General features: G+C 40.5%; 1 protein-coding gene across 2 annotated transcripts in view; it reads right to left on the reverse strand.

Annotated features, from left to right (window-relative positions):
• dpp10 (dipeptidyl-peptidase 10 (non-functional)) overlaps positions 1 to 17,759 on the reverse strand; it is a 1,734,026-nt gene that overhangs the window by 243,572 nt on the left and 1,472,695 nt on the right. For both annotated transcript variants that reach the window (XM_087989191.1, XM_087989192.1), the window contains exon 7: positions 8,875 to 8,956. In XM_087989191.1, coding sequence (XP_087845317.1) covers positions 8,875 to 8,956 — 82 coding nt within the window. The remainder of the gene's footprint in view (positions 1 to 8,874; positions 8,957 to 17,759) is intronic.

Genomic DNA, 17,759 nt, shown 5'->3' on the forward strand with positions numbered 1-17,759 from the left:
AAAAAGTGCTTCTCCATTGGAATCTATGCTAAGTTTAGATTAGATTACTTACTTATAGTGTGGAAACAGGCCCTTCGGCCCAACAAGTCCACATCGACCCGCCGAAGCGCAACCCACCTACACCCACTCCCCTACATTTACCCCTTCGCCTAACACTTCGGGCAATTTAGCATGGCTAATTCACCTAACCTGCACATTTTTGGACTGTGGGAGGAAACCGGAGCACCCGGAAGGAAACCCACACAGACACGGGGAGAATGTGCAAACTCCACACAGTCAGTCGCCTGAGGTGGGAATTAAACTGGGAATCTGGTGGGAATCTGGTGCTGTGAGGCAGCAGTGCTAACCACTGTGCCACCGTGCCACACACTCTATGCTGAGTTTATTGTTTACCACTTATATAAACCATACAGACTGAGGAATTGGAAGTATGAATACATGTAGTGAAAATAAAATTAGGGGACATAATATTGCTGACTGTTCCAATGTGCAGGTAGACCGAAACAGGCTTCCAATGTGGGTGGACAAATTCAAGTTATTCAAGTCTGAAATGGCTTATTTTGGTAAGAGAAGAATTATTTCTTGGAAAGTTGGGCATAAAAGAACAAGGGAATTTGGGAACACATATAAATCTCTAAAAGTAATAACAAGTGCTAAAGTGGTCTCTAGGATAAAGATTTCAAAAGCAGTACAGATATGGCCAGCTTTGACTTGCCTTGTCTCTACAATAGTAGCTAAATAACTGAGCAAATAGGAAAAAGCAACAAAACTGATGCACTGCAGATGATGGAAATTTGAAATAAAAGTAGAAAATGTGAAAACACTCAGCAACTCTGGTAGCATCTGTGGAGAGAGAAACAGAGTTTACATTTCAGATCTGTAGCTCTTCTTCTAACTGTCCTGACTAAAGAAAATATGAACTCTGATTCACCCTACACAGGTACTATCAGATCTGCTGAGTACTACTAGCATTTTCTGTTTTAATATTATATATAAAAGACTGAGCTGTCCTTTACCTCGTCTCCTAACATTCATTCTCCAGTGAAATTCAGAGTAAGGTAATGAGGATGCAACTTAATTTGTTTGCATTGCTAACAAAGAAGATGATAAGTGATACTGCATTGAGGGACACTTTAATTGGAAAATGGGAGGGGGGAGCAAGGATGGAATGATTGACAAATACGATTCTGTACAGTTGATAAAAGTTGCATGAGTTGTACGTATGTAGTGTAGATTTTGGGAGGCAGTTATAACACCCTTTGCTTGATTTTCGATAATGACAGCAAAGGAAAGACAGAAGCATGCACCTAAACAGACTCTATGAGATCTGTCGGGAACTGAAGTAATGACAACAGATTCTTAAGTAGTCAGGTTATTAGCAATCAACAGAGGCAACGATTGAAAATTGGAATATTATCTCTTAAAAATCAATTCTTCAATTTCTGTCTCAGAAAATAATAACATTATCGAAGGTTTTCTAAATCCAAATTTGCTGTACAAAATACAATCAAAATTGACAATTGATCCAATGAATATACCTCACCATAAAATTTTCTATTTTGCTACTATCTCAGAATATTTCAAAGTTACAACTCCCCTGTCTAATTTTAGCTTTAATAAAATTATTAAGCGGCAGCAAACACTTACCTGACTGAAATAATAGCAACCTCATGTACTTAAGAGTAAAAAATGTTGTGAGTAGTCAGAGGTTAAAACACATATAATTGCAAATAAATTATCAAAATTATCTCAAATTACTGTTTATATTGATCTGACAGACAAATCATATTAAAGCAGTTTGCAGAATATTTAATGAAATCACATAACCTTTTGGAGAAGAATGCTGCCTTTTCTTCCTTCCCATAACAAAAAAAATGTTTGATTAAGGTGATTAACATTTATTCAGTTATATATGAGCAATGGACCACAACAGAAACTTTGAAGCAAATTTAACTTTAAAAACAGCTCGGTTTGATTTGGGTGAGAGTTTAAAATTTAAAAATAAAACAGAACCCAACCGTCCTGGTAGCCATTTCAGCGAGCTGGTTTCAGGTTGAAATGGTTTGGAACTTGAATCTTAAAGTGTACAGGATATTTAGAAATGATAGGAAGCTAGGAAAAGGTAGATGCAGGACTCTGTTAGTTAATTAATGCAGTAGAGGGGGATGGCATATGTTCAGGAAATCAGGATGTGGAAACAATTTGTAATAGAAATGACAAATAATAGACACCAAGAAGTCACTTGAAGGAGTGGTATACACGTCCTCTAAAAGTAACCACATGATAGGATGGAGCAGAAAGGCAGATATAATATGAGCTTCTCAGAATGACACCACAATAATAATGGGGGATTTAATCCACGTGTAGACATATAAAAATAAAATCAGATGGGCAAATCTAGCCTAGTTGAGGAACTCATTGAATATTTTCAGGATAGTTTCTTGGAACAGCATGTTCTGAAGTCAACCAAAGAGCTGGCTTTATTAGACATGGTATTGTGTAATGAGAGAGGATTAATGAAGGATCTCATAGTGAAAACACTCTCGGTAGCAGTGATCATAATATGTTTGAATTTTACATTTATTTTGACGGAGAGAGCAAGAGATCTGAGACTATAAATCTAAATTTATAATTTTAAATAAGAGTAATTAAGAGACCACTAAAGCACAGTTGGCTCATATGAACTGACAAATTATGTTAAAGGATAGAGAAATGCAACAGCAGAAATTTAAGGGATTATTTCAGAATACACAGAATATGTACATTCTAAAGCACAAGAAAAAAAAAATCAAAGGATGGATCTACCACCTGTTGATAACTAGAAATGTTAAAGATATTATTAAATGAAAAGTAAAAAACCCAATAATTATGCAAAGACAGGTGGTGAGTCAGAAAATTGGACAGAATACAAAAAGAAACAATGGTAAAAAAATGATATGGAGCTAGTCAAATATTAAAAACAAAATCTCAAGAGTTTCTCTGAATATTTCAAGGTAAGAGTTAACAAAGTGAGCTTAGTTCTAGTCTCACTTTCCATTGAAAAGCAATCATACAAAATAGAAAATGGCAGATGAATTGAACAAGAGTTTTGCGACATTCTTCATTATAGATGATACAAGTAACATCGAGAAGCAGTGATAAATCAGGAAATAGAATGGAGGGGGCCAATGAGAAAGTTGTGGTATTGCTTTTATTTCTCCAAGCCCTCCTTGATTTGGGATAGTTCCTTTACGTTGGAAGATAGTGAATGTAACTTTTTTATTTAAAAAGGGAGATAGAAAACCGGAAGCAATGGGTCAATTAGCTGAATATTCATTGAAGGTTAAATGTTAGATGCTATTATTAAAGAAGTTATAGCACAGCACCTGGAAAATTTTAAGGTAATCAGGTAGAATCAATATGGTTTTGTGAAAGAGAAATCATGTTTGACCAACATTATTATGGCTTTTGTGGTGGTAACACATGCTGTGGGTAGTGGGGAACTTGTAACTGTGTGGGGAACTTGTAGCTGTACTGAACTTTGATTTCCAAACTGCATTTGACAAGGTTTCACATGAAATTCTATTTTGGAAAATAAAAGGTCAGTGTGTAGGGGGGAGCATACTGGCATGGAGAGAAGATTGGCTGGCTAACAAGAAGCAGAGATTAGACATAAATTGGACTTTTTTCAGATTGGCAAGATTTAACAAATGTTAAAACAGAGGGATTGATGCTGGAAACTCAACATTTTACAATATATGTAAATAACTTTGATGAAGGAAGGTAAGGTATGTTGCCAAATTTGCTGATGATATGAAGATGTGAAAGTAGGTTTAGAAGAGTCCATGCAGAGGCTACATAAAAGATACAAATAGGTTAAGTGATGTGACAAGTACAGTAAAATGTGGGAAAATGTAAAATTGTCCATTTTGGAAAAAAGAAGCATACTATCTGAATGTTGAGAGCTGTGAGATACAAAACAATCTGGGTGCACTTGTGCATGAATCACAAAATGCTAGCTTGCAGGTATAGCAAGTTATCAGAATGTTAACAGTTATTTTGAGGGGAATTGAACACAAAAGTAAGGAAGTTATGCTTCAGTTATACAAGGTATTGGTGAGACTGCATCTGGAAATACTGAGCATTCTATTGGTCATCGTATAGAAAGAAGGATGTAAATGATGATGTTCAGAGAAGGTTTTCCAAACTAATATCTGGAATGACAGGGTTGTCTTATGAGAAATGGTTGGACAGGCTCGGCTTGTATTCATTAGAGTTTAAGGAACAGGAGAATCGACGTTTTGGGCATAAGCCCTTCTTCAGGAATTCCTGAAGAAGGGCTTATGCCCAAAACATTGATTCTCCTGTTCCTTGGATGCTGCCTGACCTGCTGCGCTTTTCCAGCAACACATTTTCAGCTCTGATCTCCAGCATCTGCAGTCCTCACTTTCTCCCCTTCATTAGAGTTTAGTAAAGCATGAGGTGACTTGACTGAATTATGAATGATCCTGAGGTGTTTTGGCAGCACAGATATGGAGAGCATCTTTCCTCATCCTGGAGGATCTAGAACTGTGTGTCTTTGTTGAACCATTATCTATTTAACCAACATCTGCCAATTTGCTACTTGTATGCATTTAGTCCCCAACTGTAAAACATTGTGAACAGCACGGGCCCAAGTACTAATTGTTACAAAAAACCACTGATCACAACCTACCAACAGAAGAATGATCTATTGATTCCTGCTATCTGTCTTCTGCTTGTTTATTCCTATTGTTTTTGTCTGAGAGTTCTGAACAAGAGTCACCAGACTCAAAACACTGACTCTGTTTTCTCTCCACAGATACTGCCAGATCTGTTAAGTTTCTCTAGCTATTCCTGTTTCTGATCCCCATTTGCATACTGACTATGCAGAATAGGATCTTCATCAATGTGGTGTCTATTCATTTCATCCTTTACAATGGATTCTATCACTTTCCATACTACCGATGAAAGGGTACCTGTTCTATAGTTCCCTGTATTCTCTCCCACTCCTTGCTTAGATAGTGGGGTGACATTTGCTATCTGCCAATCCACAGGAATTATTCCAGAATCTATAGAATTTCGGAAGCTAACCACCAATCCATTCCTTACCCCTAAAGCATCCCCCGCTACCGCCACCGAACCATGCCCCCCCAACCACGTCAACTTGCAATGGCATTAATTTCCCCATGAAATCTTTTTCAGTCATGACAATTTTCTTCAATTCCTCATTCTCCCAAGCCACTTAGATCTTTAGTTCTGGGAAATTACTGGTATCTTCTCCAGTGAAAACAGACATAAAATCATCATTTAGCTTGTCTGCAATTTTTGTTTCCCATGATAAATTCTCCAACCTTGGTTTGAATAGATTCACATTCAATTTTGCCAAATGTTTCCTTTCTTGATATCTAGATGAGCTTTTACAATCAATTTTTGTTTCTTTCACTATGACACTATGACGATGCTGTTCCTTTAACGAGGTTGTTTTGTCCTTGGGTTATTTTTTCCAAGAGAGGTGGTACAGGCAGAGGTGCAGAAATGTCTGGGCCTAGTTTAACAATAGCAAAGGAGTGGCCAGTTCTCCCAGTTTGTGTGTTTTTCTCTAGTTTATTTTAATTGTAACAATGAGAAGCTGCTACAGTCCAGAGAAAGGTTCCAAGCTTCAGCAGATGGTTCCTGACTGGTTTTCTCTCTGAAATCATCCCTGCCTGTAAGAACCTGTGTTTGAATATACCTTTTGTTAAGGGGTAGGTGTATGGGATCTTATGGGAATTGGAGCAGCTCCTTAGTTAATTTGTGATATCGAGTCTTTTGAGTTTTCAAATAGTTAAGTTATTCTAAATACTGTTTTCTTTTGTTCATTAAACCGTAGTGTTTAAATAAATTCTGTTTTTCTTAAAGCTGAATGGTTTGACCAGCTACATCAGACCTGGAATATCCACTTTGCATCTGCCTTTAACATAAGAAAAAAATAGGGTCTGGGCTACCTTCTTAAAATATCTTTGAGGGGTTGGTCCATAGCATTTGTCGAGTCTATGAACCTCCCAATCCCCAGAATTACTGATCTTTCTGGCAAACTTATAGACCTTTTATTTTAATCACCCTTCTTAATCACACTTAACTAAGTTATTTTAAGTTTTTGCACGTGAAGGGATGTATAGTTGTTGTAAGTCATATAACAATTCTTTAAAGACTATTGAATGCATACATACAGTCATGCCTTTTAATATTCATTCCCAATTCACCTTTAGACAGAATGTTGTTCTTTTGGCAAGTGCACAGAAACTGACTGATCCATACCAGAAGGCACTAGAAAGGCCAAAAGGATTTTCAAACTAAAATAACCTGATAACAAGATGCAGACTGCTTTGTTTATAACTAGTTGACAAAATTCTGGTATAGAAACAGAACTGGAGAAACCCAGCAAGTCTGGCAGCATTGGTGATGCACTTAACATTTAAAGTCCAATAACTCTTCTTTTATGTGACAAAATCACTGGCTTGCAATAAAAAAGCACCAATTTAGAAGCTGTGGAATGTTTAGCTTGAGAAAAGGGGACATAAAGCCAATTGAAACCAATGCACAGACATACTTCAAAATTACATTTTGTTTTGATGCCAAGTTAGAACATTGGTGAAGCTCCATAGCTCTAATCTTCCAATTAGCACTGTACCTTCTGTTCCTGAGACTGATCAGACATAAAAGAAAATGTACCAACTTATCTTTGTCTGATTTTTCTGGTCAAACTTCCAATGATTATACAAACCTCATGCAGTGCAGGAAAACTGAGAGATGGAATCTATGCAGAAGGAAGTTTTTATGGCATGAGCTGTCATATTCTGGTAAGCAAAAGTCTGAATTTCCTGAAACTTGTGTTCATTCTGCAACTCCCATCTGTCTCACACTTAAAAGAATATGGTGTTCAGAAATAGTGTCTATAATTATTAATTATCCCATGACTTGCAATTTTTTGTTTAATAATCTTTGAGTGAACATGCTGAGACAAAATGAGTTACATTTGAAAATGTTTGTATTTGCATTTAAGATCACTTGAAGCTGTCAACCTCCAAAACTACAGAGCCTTAACCTACTGACTGTGCAAACACTTGTTCATGTCAGCATTTCCTCAGGGTCCTAAGTTCTATATTGCTTTATTTTGACCCAAGTGACCAAGTATGCTGGGAGGTAATGGTTTTCCTAAAGAGATTTAAAATAATCTCATGGAAATAAAAGGATTACATGGATTAACATATTTTTAAAAACACTAATACAGTTGTCTTAAATGCAACTCAGTAATTTAACAGCAACAAAACTGACACTGGTTGATTATGGTGGGGTGTATCTACTTTTCAAAATCAGCAAGTTCTGGCTATAATGCAAATATTGCCAGATTTCCAAATCTGCATTTTAATTGTCAACTCAAAAAAGTCAAGAGATCTCTTGGCTGGGCAGAGGACATGATCCAATAGCTGATGCAATGGCATATTCAGTTTGAGTTAACTGAAAAATCCATGTGAAATAATAATTTGACATACTTTTAAGGGTCACTCTAAGCTCAGTTTTTGTTATTTTTGATTTTCTATAATCACTTGTAGGACTTGGGAGTTAGCTGGTGGTGAGCATTTATTACCCTTGTTGTTGCCCGTGAGAAATTGCCTTCTTAAACTACTGCAGATTGCGTGGGAATTCCAGGATTTTGACCCAGTCACAGTGAAGGAACAGTGATATGTTTCCAAGTCAGGATGTGAGTGGCTTGGATGGGAACTTGCACGTTCCAATGGTTTTAAATAGTTACATATAAACATTGATATATAACAGGTATGACAAATAACTACTTGAACCAAATCACTATTTAAACAAAACAAATTCACTCTGGAGATCTGTGACACTTAACATTTATCTTCCAGTTCAACCAACACTTGTCTGGCATCTGCTGAAAAAGGAATCATCACTCAACTTCCCAATGTAATATATGAGTAAACAAAGTCATCTAATTTTATTTTCTCAAGTTGACTTTATGTGGCAGCAAATAGTCTAGTTTGACTGAGCAATTAAACAAGACAGAGTGAGTCAAGATGAATTCAATCTCAAGGACATATGATAGCCTGAAGCATATTATTGAGAAACATGAGAATGTTTCATGTCTTATGATTTCCACAATGTAATATTTCAAACATACAAAGTACCCATTTCTATATGGTTATACCACGATAAAACAGAAAATCATTTTCATGCAGAGGGAAGTTGTATAATGAATTTTATTCATCATTGGAGTGGTGTATTTCTTTCTTGTTTATCACTCAAGGTAATCTTTAGGCACCATCCAGTAGCTAAAGAAATCAAGGTTGTCTCAGCAGTAGGCTTTACTACAAACCTCAGAACCTTGTAGTAATGATATATTTCAATTTTTATAATTTGGTTATGATTTAAATGGGTATATTAGTTTATAAGGACCAATTTATTATCAGTTTCAAGTAGTTGAGTTGAAGTTAGCTAAGTCTGGTCACTAATTTTCATGTCAGATTCTAACAGTTCTGAGAGCAGAAACTTTGCCAGTTAGTCAGATTAGACTGAATTCAGAACCATGACAACTAAAGGAAAGAATAACATTCTCACTCTCAGTAATTTTTCTTCATTCATTCACAGGATGAGGGCATTGCTGGCTAGCCAGCATATATTACCCATCCCTAATTGTCCACACAGTATTTAAGAGTCAACCACATCTAGTGTCCAGATTATTTTATCTAAATATACTAATAATGCTATTTCTGGAGTTAGCACTGTTTTAAACTAGCAAAGTGAAGTGATGAGCAGTTCTTTCATCTACATTCCTAAAAAAAGATCATGAGCAATGCACATGTAAAAAGTAGCTCTTACCAGCTGCTGTCCTGCTATGCCCCATGCTGCATATTGTAACACAGAATTTGCCACCTCTGGGGGATTCAGTTCTCTCACTTCCCTTCAGTGAATAGAAAATTAAAATTAAAAAAGTGGGTTTGGCAAAGCTTTTAAATAAGTCAAAATGAAACAAATTCTGCTAACATTAAGTTAAAAAAGCTATTTCAGAGATATCAGTAAAAATTGCATTCGCTGCAAAATAATATCATGAGTAAAAAGCTGAGTATTTATCCTTAGAGAATAAAAACAATTGTGCTTAGTAAAAATTGCAATTAAATTTGTGTTTGCATTCAGATATATTACAAATGTCATGGAATTGAAACTCCATCAAAAGAAGTTACATATTTACCCAATTGCAATCTCAATAAATCTTCATAAAGAACACCCTTCATCTCTTGATGCTGTTTTACCATTTTGTCTGAGATTTTTCTTTTATCTCTGCCAGCTTTTCTGGAGTTAATGGACAAGTCTGTTGCCTTGCAGGGTGTTGTCACATTCAACCCACCAAACACCTTGTCACATGATAAGAAATGTACCAGAAAGTGAACAGGACTTGACAATCACCACCGAAACAGTGAAAAAGCCACTTTAAGATCTGGCATAAAGAATTAGAAACCATTATGGGCGGCACGGTGGCATGGGCGGCACGGTGGCACAGTGGTTAGCACTGCTGCCTCACAGCGCCAGAGACCCGGGTTCAATTCCCGCCTCAGACGACTGACTGTGTGGTGTTTGCACGTTCTCCCCGTGTCTGCGTGGGTTTCCTCCGGGTGCTCCGGTTTCCTCCCACAGTCCAAAGATGTGCAGGTCAGGTGAATTGGCCATGCTAAATTGCCCGTAGTGTTAGGTAAGGGGTAAATGTAGGGGTATGGGTGGGTTGCGCTTCGGCGGGTCAGTGTGAACTTGTTGGGCCGAAGGGCCTGTTTCCACACTGTAATGTAATCTAATCTAATCTAAAAAATCTAATCTAATCTCAGTTACAAAAGGGTCACACAGCATATGCTATGTCTCTTATTCTGAATACTGGGCATACACCTGAAAGGATCACAAGAATCACAAGACGCCAAAATACTGACCAATAACAACTAATCATACTTGGGGAAATAAAATAATTGCATTTATTTCAAGTTTAACCAAAGTATTTCTTCCTGTTTGGACAGAATAAAACATAATGCAGATGGAAGGGTGAGCGTTAATTGTAAATTAATTAAGGTTGTGGCAATATGATTGTGTTTTTGCCACAAACCTAGTCCACATGTCAGTAAATGTGTTTGTGAGGTAAAGTTAATCATACAAAAAAAAACCAACAACATCTGAAAGGTTAATAGCAATGTGGTCTTATCATGAAGAATAAAATTACGCCTTTTCAAATGCCAAATCCATGAAACATCTAAAACATGTTAATGATCTTTATGTCCCTTATGAGGCAGTATTGTAAGTGCCCCCAAATGTTGTTTGAAAATATTAACAGTCTGCTCTGCCACTATGCAGTTAAATGCATGACACCAATGAACCTACATTCAGTATTGAACACAGATGTCTTGAAAGCGTCATTGGCCAAATCCCATAAAATAGACTTTATCTCCAAGGGAAAATCTTTAAAATTTGACTTCTCTTTCAAATGATCTGCGCACAGTGAGTTACGTCAAACTAATATTTTTTAACTGCTGCCTGGTATTGGCTTGCAGGATTTCACAGTGCTGACAATGGATCACCTGACATAGTTAAAAATCACACAACACCAGGTTATAGTCCAACAGGTTTAATTGGAACTAGCACACTAGCACAAAAGCACACTAGCTTTTGGAGCGTTGCTCCTTCATCAGGTTGTTTTAACTTTGTACACCCCAGTTCAACACCGGCATCTCCAAATCACCTGACATTGGTAGAGTGAATGTGCTTGTGATCATAAATGCTAGACCATAGTGTCTCAGAATCCAGAGTACCATTGTGCACCATTAATAATCTTCTGGACTTTTATGAATCTTGTGGTGTGGAAGAATTGGATTGGCCTATTATTTTGCTACTCTTTTGCCCTGAAATATTTGGTCAAGTGAGTGCAGCATGAGTTACCTATGTTACAGATCTTTAGACTACTAATTTCCTCATTCAGCAGAATCTGCTGTTGCAATAAAGCTAATAAGAATGAGAGTAGTTATCGACTTGATTGCTTTTTCTGGTATAGTCCTGTTTTTGAGGGATGCTTACAGTGATAGAGCTGTACAGCAAAGAAACAGATCCTTTGTTTCAACTTGGCCATGCCCACAAGATATCCGAAATAAATCTAGTCCCATTTGCCAGCATTTGGCCCATATCCCTCTAAAACCTTCCTATTCATTTACCCATCTAAATGCCTTTTAAATGTTGTAATTATAGTCTCCACCATTTCCTCTAGTAGCTCATTCCATATATGCGCCACATAACAACTAATCACACTTTTCCTCTGCATAAAAACAGTTGCCCCTTAGGTCTCTTTTAAGTCTTTCCCCTCTCACGTAAACCTATACCCTCTAGCTTTGGACTCCACCCCCCCAATCTCAGGAAAAAGATCTTGTCTATTCATCCTATCCATGCCACTCACGATTTTATTAACCTCTATTAGGTCAGCCCTCTGTCTCCGATGCTCCAGGGAAAACAACCCAGTCTATTCAGCCTCAACTTTTAGGTAAAATTTGCAACACATTGCACAACTCTGCTATTGTCCCCATGGTAATTCTCAGCCGTCTTCTGAGTAGCAGTTTTAATTTCTGATCTGTGAGGTTACTTGACATCTCATGCAACCCAATCACTGAAATGAGCTCCAACAGTTAAAATAACCAAAAGGTCTTGTCATGTTGCTGAGAAGGAAGGAATTTAATGTGCTGAATATTTTTCCCACTAGAAACCTGTTCTGAGTTAAATACTGATAACAATGCATACCACCTACTCCCACCCCCAAACCTGCACCTTTCCAACCATATTCCATTAGAATTATTTTATTACTAAATAGGACACTCATACCTGTTACAAAAATAGACATTGCTGGGACAACTCAGCAGGTCTGTCAGCAACTGTGTATCTCCTCTCTCACTTTAAACCTACACCTTCCAGTTTTAGCTTTCCCTACCATGGTTATCGATGCCTCTCTTGAGTTTAGAAACCTCTATAAGGACATCTCTCAGTCTCTTATGCTCTAGGGGAAAAAACTCCCTATCCAACCTTTCCTTCCAACTTAAACCTTTGAGTCCAGATAGTATCCTAGTAAATCCTTTTAGCAATCCTTCTGGTTTAATAATAACCTTCCTAGGGCAACTAGAACTGCACACAGTACTCCAATTGTGGCCTCACCAACATCTTGTACAGCTGCACCAAGGCGTCCCAACTCCTATACTCTTTGCTCTGACCGATGAAAGTAAGCATGCAAAAAGCCTTCTCCACCATCCTGTACCTGTGACTCTACTTTCAATTAGATGTGAACTTGAACTCTGAGATTTCTTTGTTGAATTACACTCCCCAAGGCCCTGTCATTGACTGTGTAAATCCTGCCTTGGTTTGGCCCACCAAAATGCAACATCCTGCACTTACCGAAATTAAGCTCCACCTGCCATTCCTTAACCCACTGACCCAGTTGATCAAGATCTTAATGCATTCCCTGATAACACATCAATTTTGATGTCATCCATAAACTTACCAATGATATCTCCTAAATTCTCACCCTAAACAATTATATAAATGATGAGTAACAGTGGATCCAGCACCAATCCTTGTTGGTCACAGGCCCCCAGTCCGAAAAACTGGATGGCACGGTGGCTCAGTGGTTAGCACCAGGGTCCCAGGTTTGATTCTGGCCTTGGGTGACTGCCTGTGTGGAGTTTGCACATTCTCCCCGTGTCTGCGTGGGTTTCCTCTGGGTGCTCTGGTTTCCTCCCACAGTCCAAAGATGTGCAGTTCAGGTGAATTGGCCATGGTAAATTGCCCATAGTGTTAGATGCATTAGTCACAGGGAAATGGGTTTGGGTGGGTTACTCTTTGGAGGGCAGTGTGGAGTTGTTGGGCCGAAGGGCCTGTTTCCACACTTAGGGAATCTAATCTAAAAAATACAACCACCACCCTCTGTCTTCTACTCTCAAGCCAATTTTGTGCCAAGTTGGCATGCTCTCCCTCGGTCCTGTGAGATTTAACCTTACTCAACAACTTATCATGCGGTACCTTGTCAAATGCCTTGCTGAATTCCATATAGACAACATCTACTGCACTGCTCTCATCTACTTTCTTGGTCACCCTTTCAAAAAAACCCCAATCATACCTACGAGACATGATTTAGAAACATAGAAGATAAGAGCAGGAGAAGGTTATTTGGCCTTCATCATGATCATGGCTAATCATGCAACTCAATAGCCTAGTCCTGTTTTCTCCCCATGACCTTTGGTTCCATTCAGTCCAAGTGCTATATCTAACCACCGCTTGAATATATTCAATGTTTCGGCATCAAGTACTTCCTGTGGCAATGAATTCCACAAGCCCACCACTCTTTTGGTAAAGAAGTATTGCATCTCTGTCTTAAATGGTCCACTCCAAATCCTCAGACTGTGACTCGTAGTTCTGGATGCACCCACCATCAGGAACCATTTCCTTGCATCTGCCCTGTCTAGTCCTGTTCGAAGTTTATAAGTCTTTATGAGATCCCCCTCACTCGTCTGAACTCCAGCAAAAACAATCCTAATCTAGTCAATCTCTGCTCATATGTCAGTGCTGGTACTGCCACCCCCACGGTCAGCCTGGTAAACCCTTTCTACACTTCCTCAAGAGCAAGAGCACCCTTCCTCAGAAAAGGAGACCAAAACTGCACACAGTATTCTAGGTGTGGCCTCATCAAGGCCCTGTATAACTGCAACAACACATCTCTGCTCCTGTACTCAAAACCTCTCACATGTCTCTATGAGATCCCCTCACTCGTCTGAACTCCAGCAAAACAATCTACAAACCTATTTTCCCTTCTCTCAAATTATAGCCATTCAGGTAGTAATCTGCCTTCTTGTATCTGCTTCCAAAGTGAATAATCTTGCATTTGTCCAATTTATAATGCATCTGCCATTGATTTTTCCATCCACCCAACTTATCCAGATCATGCTAAAGGATCTCTGCATCCTCATCACGGTTCACCCTCCCACCCAACGTGGTACCATCTGCAAACTTTGACAGGTTACATTTTGTTCCCTTATCCAAATCATTAATATATATTGTTAAAACCTGGGGTACTAGCACCGATCCCTGTGGCACCCTAGTTACTGCCTGCCAATTTGAAAAGGACCAATTAATTACTTCTCTTTGTTTCCTCTCTGCCAACCAATTTTCTACCCATCTCAGTACACTTCCCCCAATTCCATGCGCCATAATCTTGCACAATAATCTCTTATGTGTGACTTTGTTAAACGTTTTCTGAAAGTCCAAATATACCACATGACCTGGCTCCTCCTTGTCAACTCTGTTAGTTACATCTTCATAGAATTCCAACAGATTTTTCAAGCATGATTTCCCCTTCATAAATAAATGCCGACTCTGTTGGATTCTGCCACTGCTTTCCAAATGATCCGCTATAAAGTTCATGATAATGGATTTGAGAATTTTCCCCAATACCAAAATTAGGCTTTTATTAGTATATAATTGCTGAAAATGTGTTGCTGGAAAAATGCTGCAGGTCAGGCAGCATCCAAGGAGCAGGAGAATCGACGTTTTGGGCATGAGCCCTTCCTCAGGAATGAGGAAAGTGTGCCAAGCAGGCTAAGATAAAAGGTAGGGAGGAGGGACTTGGGGGAGGGGGTGTTGGAAATGCGATAGGTGGAAGGAGGTTAAGGTGAGGGTGATAGGCCGGAGTGGGGGTGGGGGGGTGGAGAGGTCAGGAAGAAGAATGCAGGTTAGGAAGGTGGTGCTGAGTTCGAAGGTTAGGACTGAGACAAGGTGGGGGGAGGGGAAATGAGGAAACTGGAGAAATCTGAGTTCATCCCTTGTGGTTGGAGGGTTCCGAGGCGGAAGATGAGGCGCTCTTCCTCCAGCCGTCATGTTGCTATGGTCTGGCGATGGAGGAGTCCAAGGACCTGCATGTCCTTGGTGGAGTGGGAGGGGGAGTTGAAGTGTTGAGCCACAGGGTGGTTGGGTTGGTTGGTCCGGGTGTCCCAGAGGTGTTCTCTGAAACATTCCGCAAGTAGGCGGCCTGTCTCCCCAATATAGAGGAGGCCACATCGGGTGCAGCGGATGCAGTAAATGATGTGTGTGGAGGTGCAGATGAATTTGTGGCTGATATGGAAGGATCCCTTGGGGCCTTGGAGGGAAGTAAGGGGGGAGGTGTGGGCGCAAGTTTTGCATTCCTTGTGGTTGCAGGGGAAGGTGCCGGGAGTGGAGGTTGGGTTGGTGGGCGGTGTGGACCTGACGAGGGAGTCACGGAGGGAGTGATCTTTTCAGAATAGGGGAGGGGAGGGAAATATATCCCTGGTGGTGGGATCCGTTTGGAGATGGCGGAAATGACGACGGATGATACGATGTATATGGAGGTTGGTGGGGATGTAGGTGAGGACCAGTGGGGTTCTGTCCTGGTGGCGATTGGAGGGGCAGGGCTCAAGGGCGGAGGAGCGGAAAGTGGAGGAGATGCGGTAGAGAGCATCGTCGATCACGTCTGGGGGTAAATTGCGGTCTTTGAATAAGGAGGCCATCTAGGTTGTACGGTATTGGAACTGGGCCTCCTGGGAGCAGACGCGGCGGAGACGAAGGAATTGGGAATATGGGATGGTGTTTTTACGTTGGGAAGGGTGGGAGGAGGTGAAGTCTAGGTAGCTGTGGGAGTCTGTCAGTTTATAGTAAATGTCCGTGTTGATTCGGTCGCCCGAGATAGAAATGGAGAGGTCTAGAAAGGGGAGGGAGGAGTCTGAGACAGTCCAGGTAAATTTGAGGTCGGGGTGGAAGGTGTTGGTAAAGTGGATGAACTGTTCAACGTCCTCGTAGGAGCACTAGGCAGTGCCGATACAGTCATCGATGTAGTGGAGGAAAAGGTAAGGGGTGGTGCCAGTGTAGCTGTGAAAGATGGATTGTTCCACATATCCTACGAAGAGGCAGGCATAGCTGGGGCCCATACGGGTGCCCATGGCTACTCTCTTGGTTTGGAGGAAGTGGGAGGATTGGAAAGAGAAGTTGTTCAGAGTGAGGACCAGTTCAGTCGGTCGAAGGAGGGTGTCAATGGAAGGGTACTGGTTGGTACGGCGGGAAAGGAAGAAACGGAGGGCTTTGAGTCCTTCGTGATGGGGGATGGAGGTGTACAGGGACTGGATGTCCATGGTGAAGATAAGGCATTCGGGACCAGGGAAGCGAAAATCATGGAGGAGGTGGAGGGCGTGAGTGGTGTCCCGAATGTAGGTGGGGAGTTCTTGGACTAAGGGGGACAGGACCATGTTGAGGTATGCAGAGATGAGTTCGGTGGGGCAGGAGCAGGTTGAGACAATGGATCGGCCGGGGCAGTCAGGTTTGTGGATTTTGGGCAAGAGGTAGAAACGGGCGATGCGGGGTTGTGGGACTATGAAGTTGGAGGCGGTGGATGGGAGATCCCCTGAGGTGATGAGGTTATGGATGGTCTGGGAGATGATGGTTTGGTGGTGGGAAGTGGGGTCATGGTCAAGAGGCCAGTAGAAGGAGTTGTCGGCGAGCTGGCGTTTAGCCTTAGCGGTGTAAAGGTCGGTGCGCCAAACTACTACCACACCTCCCTTGTCTGCTGGTTTGATAGTGAGGTTGGGGTTGGAACGGAGGGAGTGGAGGGCTGCACGTTCCGAGGGTGAGTGGCTGGAGTGGGTGAGAGGGGTGGAGAGGTTGAGGCGGTTAATGTCGCAGCAGCAGTTGGCTGTGAAGAGATCGAGGGCAGGTAAGAGGCCAGCATGGGGTGTCTGACCTGCTGTGCTTTTCCAGCAACATATTTTCAGCTCTGATCTCCAGCATCTGCAGTCCTCACTTTCTCCTATTGGTATATAATTCCCTTGTTTCTCTCTACCTCCCTTTTTCATTATTGGAATAACATTAGCTACCCTCCAATCTGTAGGGACTGTTCCAGAGTCTGCAGAATCTTGGAAGATGACCACCAATGCATCTACTATTTCTCGAGCCACTTCCTTAAGTACTGTAGAATGTAGATTATCAGGCCTTGGGGATTTGTCCACCTTCCATCCCCTCAATTTTCCCAACACCATTTCTCTACTAATATTGATTTCCATCAGTTCTTCCCTCTTTCTAAATCTCACATTCTCCAACATTTCTGGTATCTGATTTGTGTCCTTTTTTTGTGAAGACAGAGCCAAAATATGAATACAGTTGCTCAGCCATTTCTTTGTCCCCTATTGTACATTGCCCAATTTCTATCTGTAGGGGACCTACATTTATCTGCACTAATCTCTTTCTCTTCATGTACCTATTGAAACTCTTAGTGTCAGTCTTTTGTTCCCTGTAAGCTTACTTTCGTTCTGTATTTTCCCCTTCTTAATCGATCCCTGGGTCCTGCTTTGCTGAATTTTAAACTGCTCCCAATCCTCAGACCTATTGTTTTTTTTGGCCAATCTGTATGCTTCTTCCTTGGATCGGATACTATCTCTAATTTCCTTTGCAAGCTGTGGATTGGCCCTCTTACCCATTTTGCTTTTATATCGGACAGGTATAAACAGCTGTTGCAGTCCCCCATGCATTCCTTGAATGTTTGCCATTACCTATCCACTGTCATCTCTTTAAGTAACTCCCCAATCTGTCAAGGCTAACTCACACTCTATATCTTCATAGTTTCCTTTCTTAAGATTCAGTACCCTAGTCTCCGAAACAACTATCTCATTCTCCATCATAAAAGAAATTCTATCATATTA

The sequence above is a fragment of the Chiloscyllium plagiosum genome, unplaced genomic scaffold, assembly GCF_037043375.1.
Source record: "Chiloscyllium plagiosum isolate Xiang-an unplaced genomic scaffold, Cpla_swu_hap1 HiC_scaffold_7, whole genome shotgun sequence".
In the NCBI taxonomy this organism is placed as follows: domain Eukaryota; kingdom Metazoa; phylum Chordata; class Chondrichthyes; order Orectolobiformes; family Hemiscylliidae; genus Chiloscyllium; species Chiloscyllium plagiosum.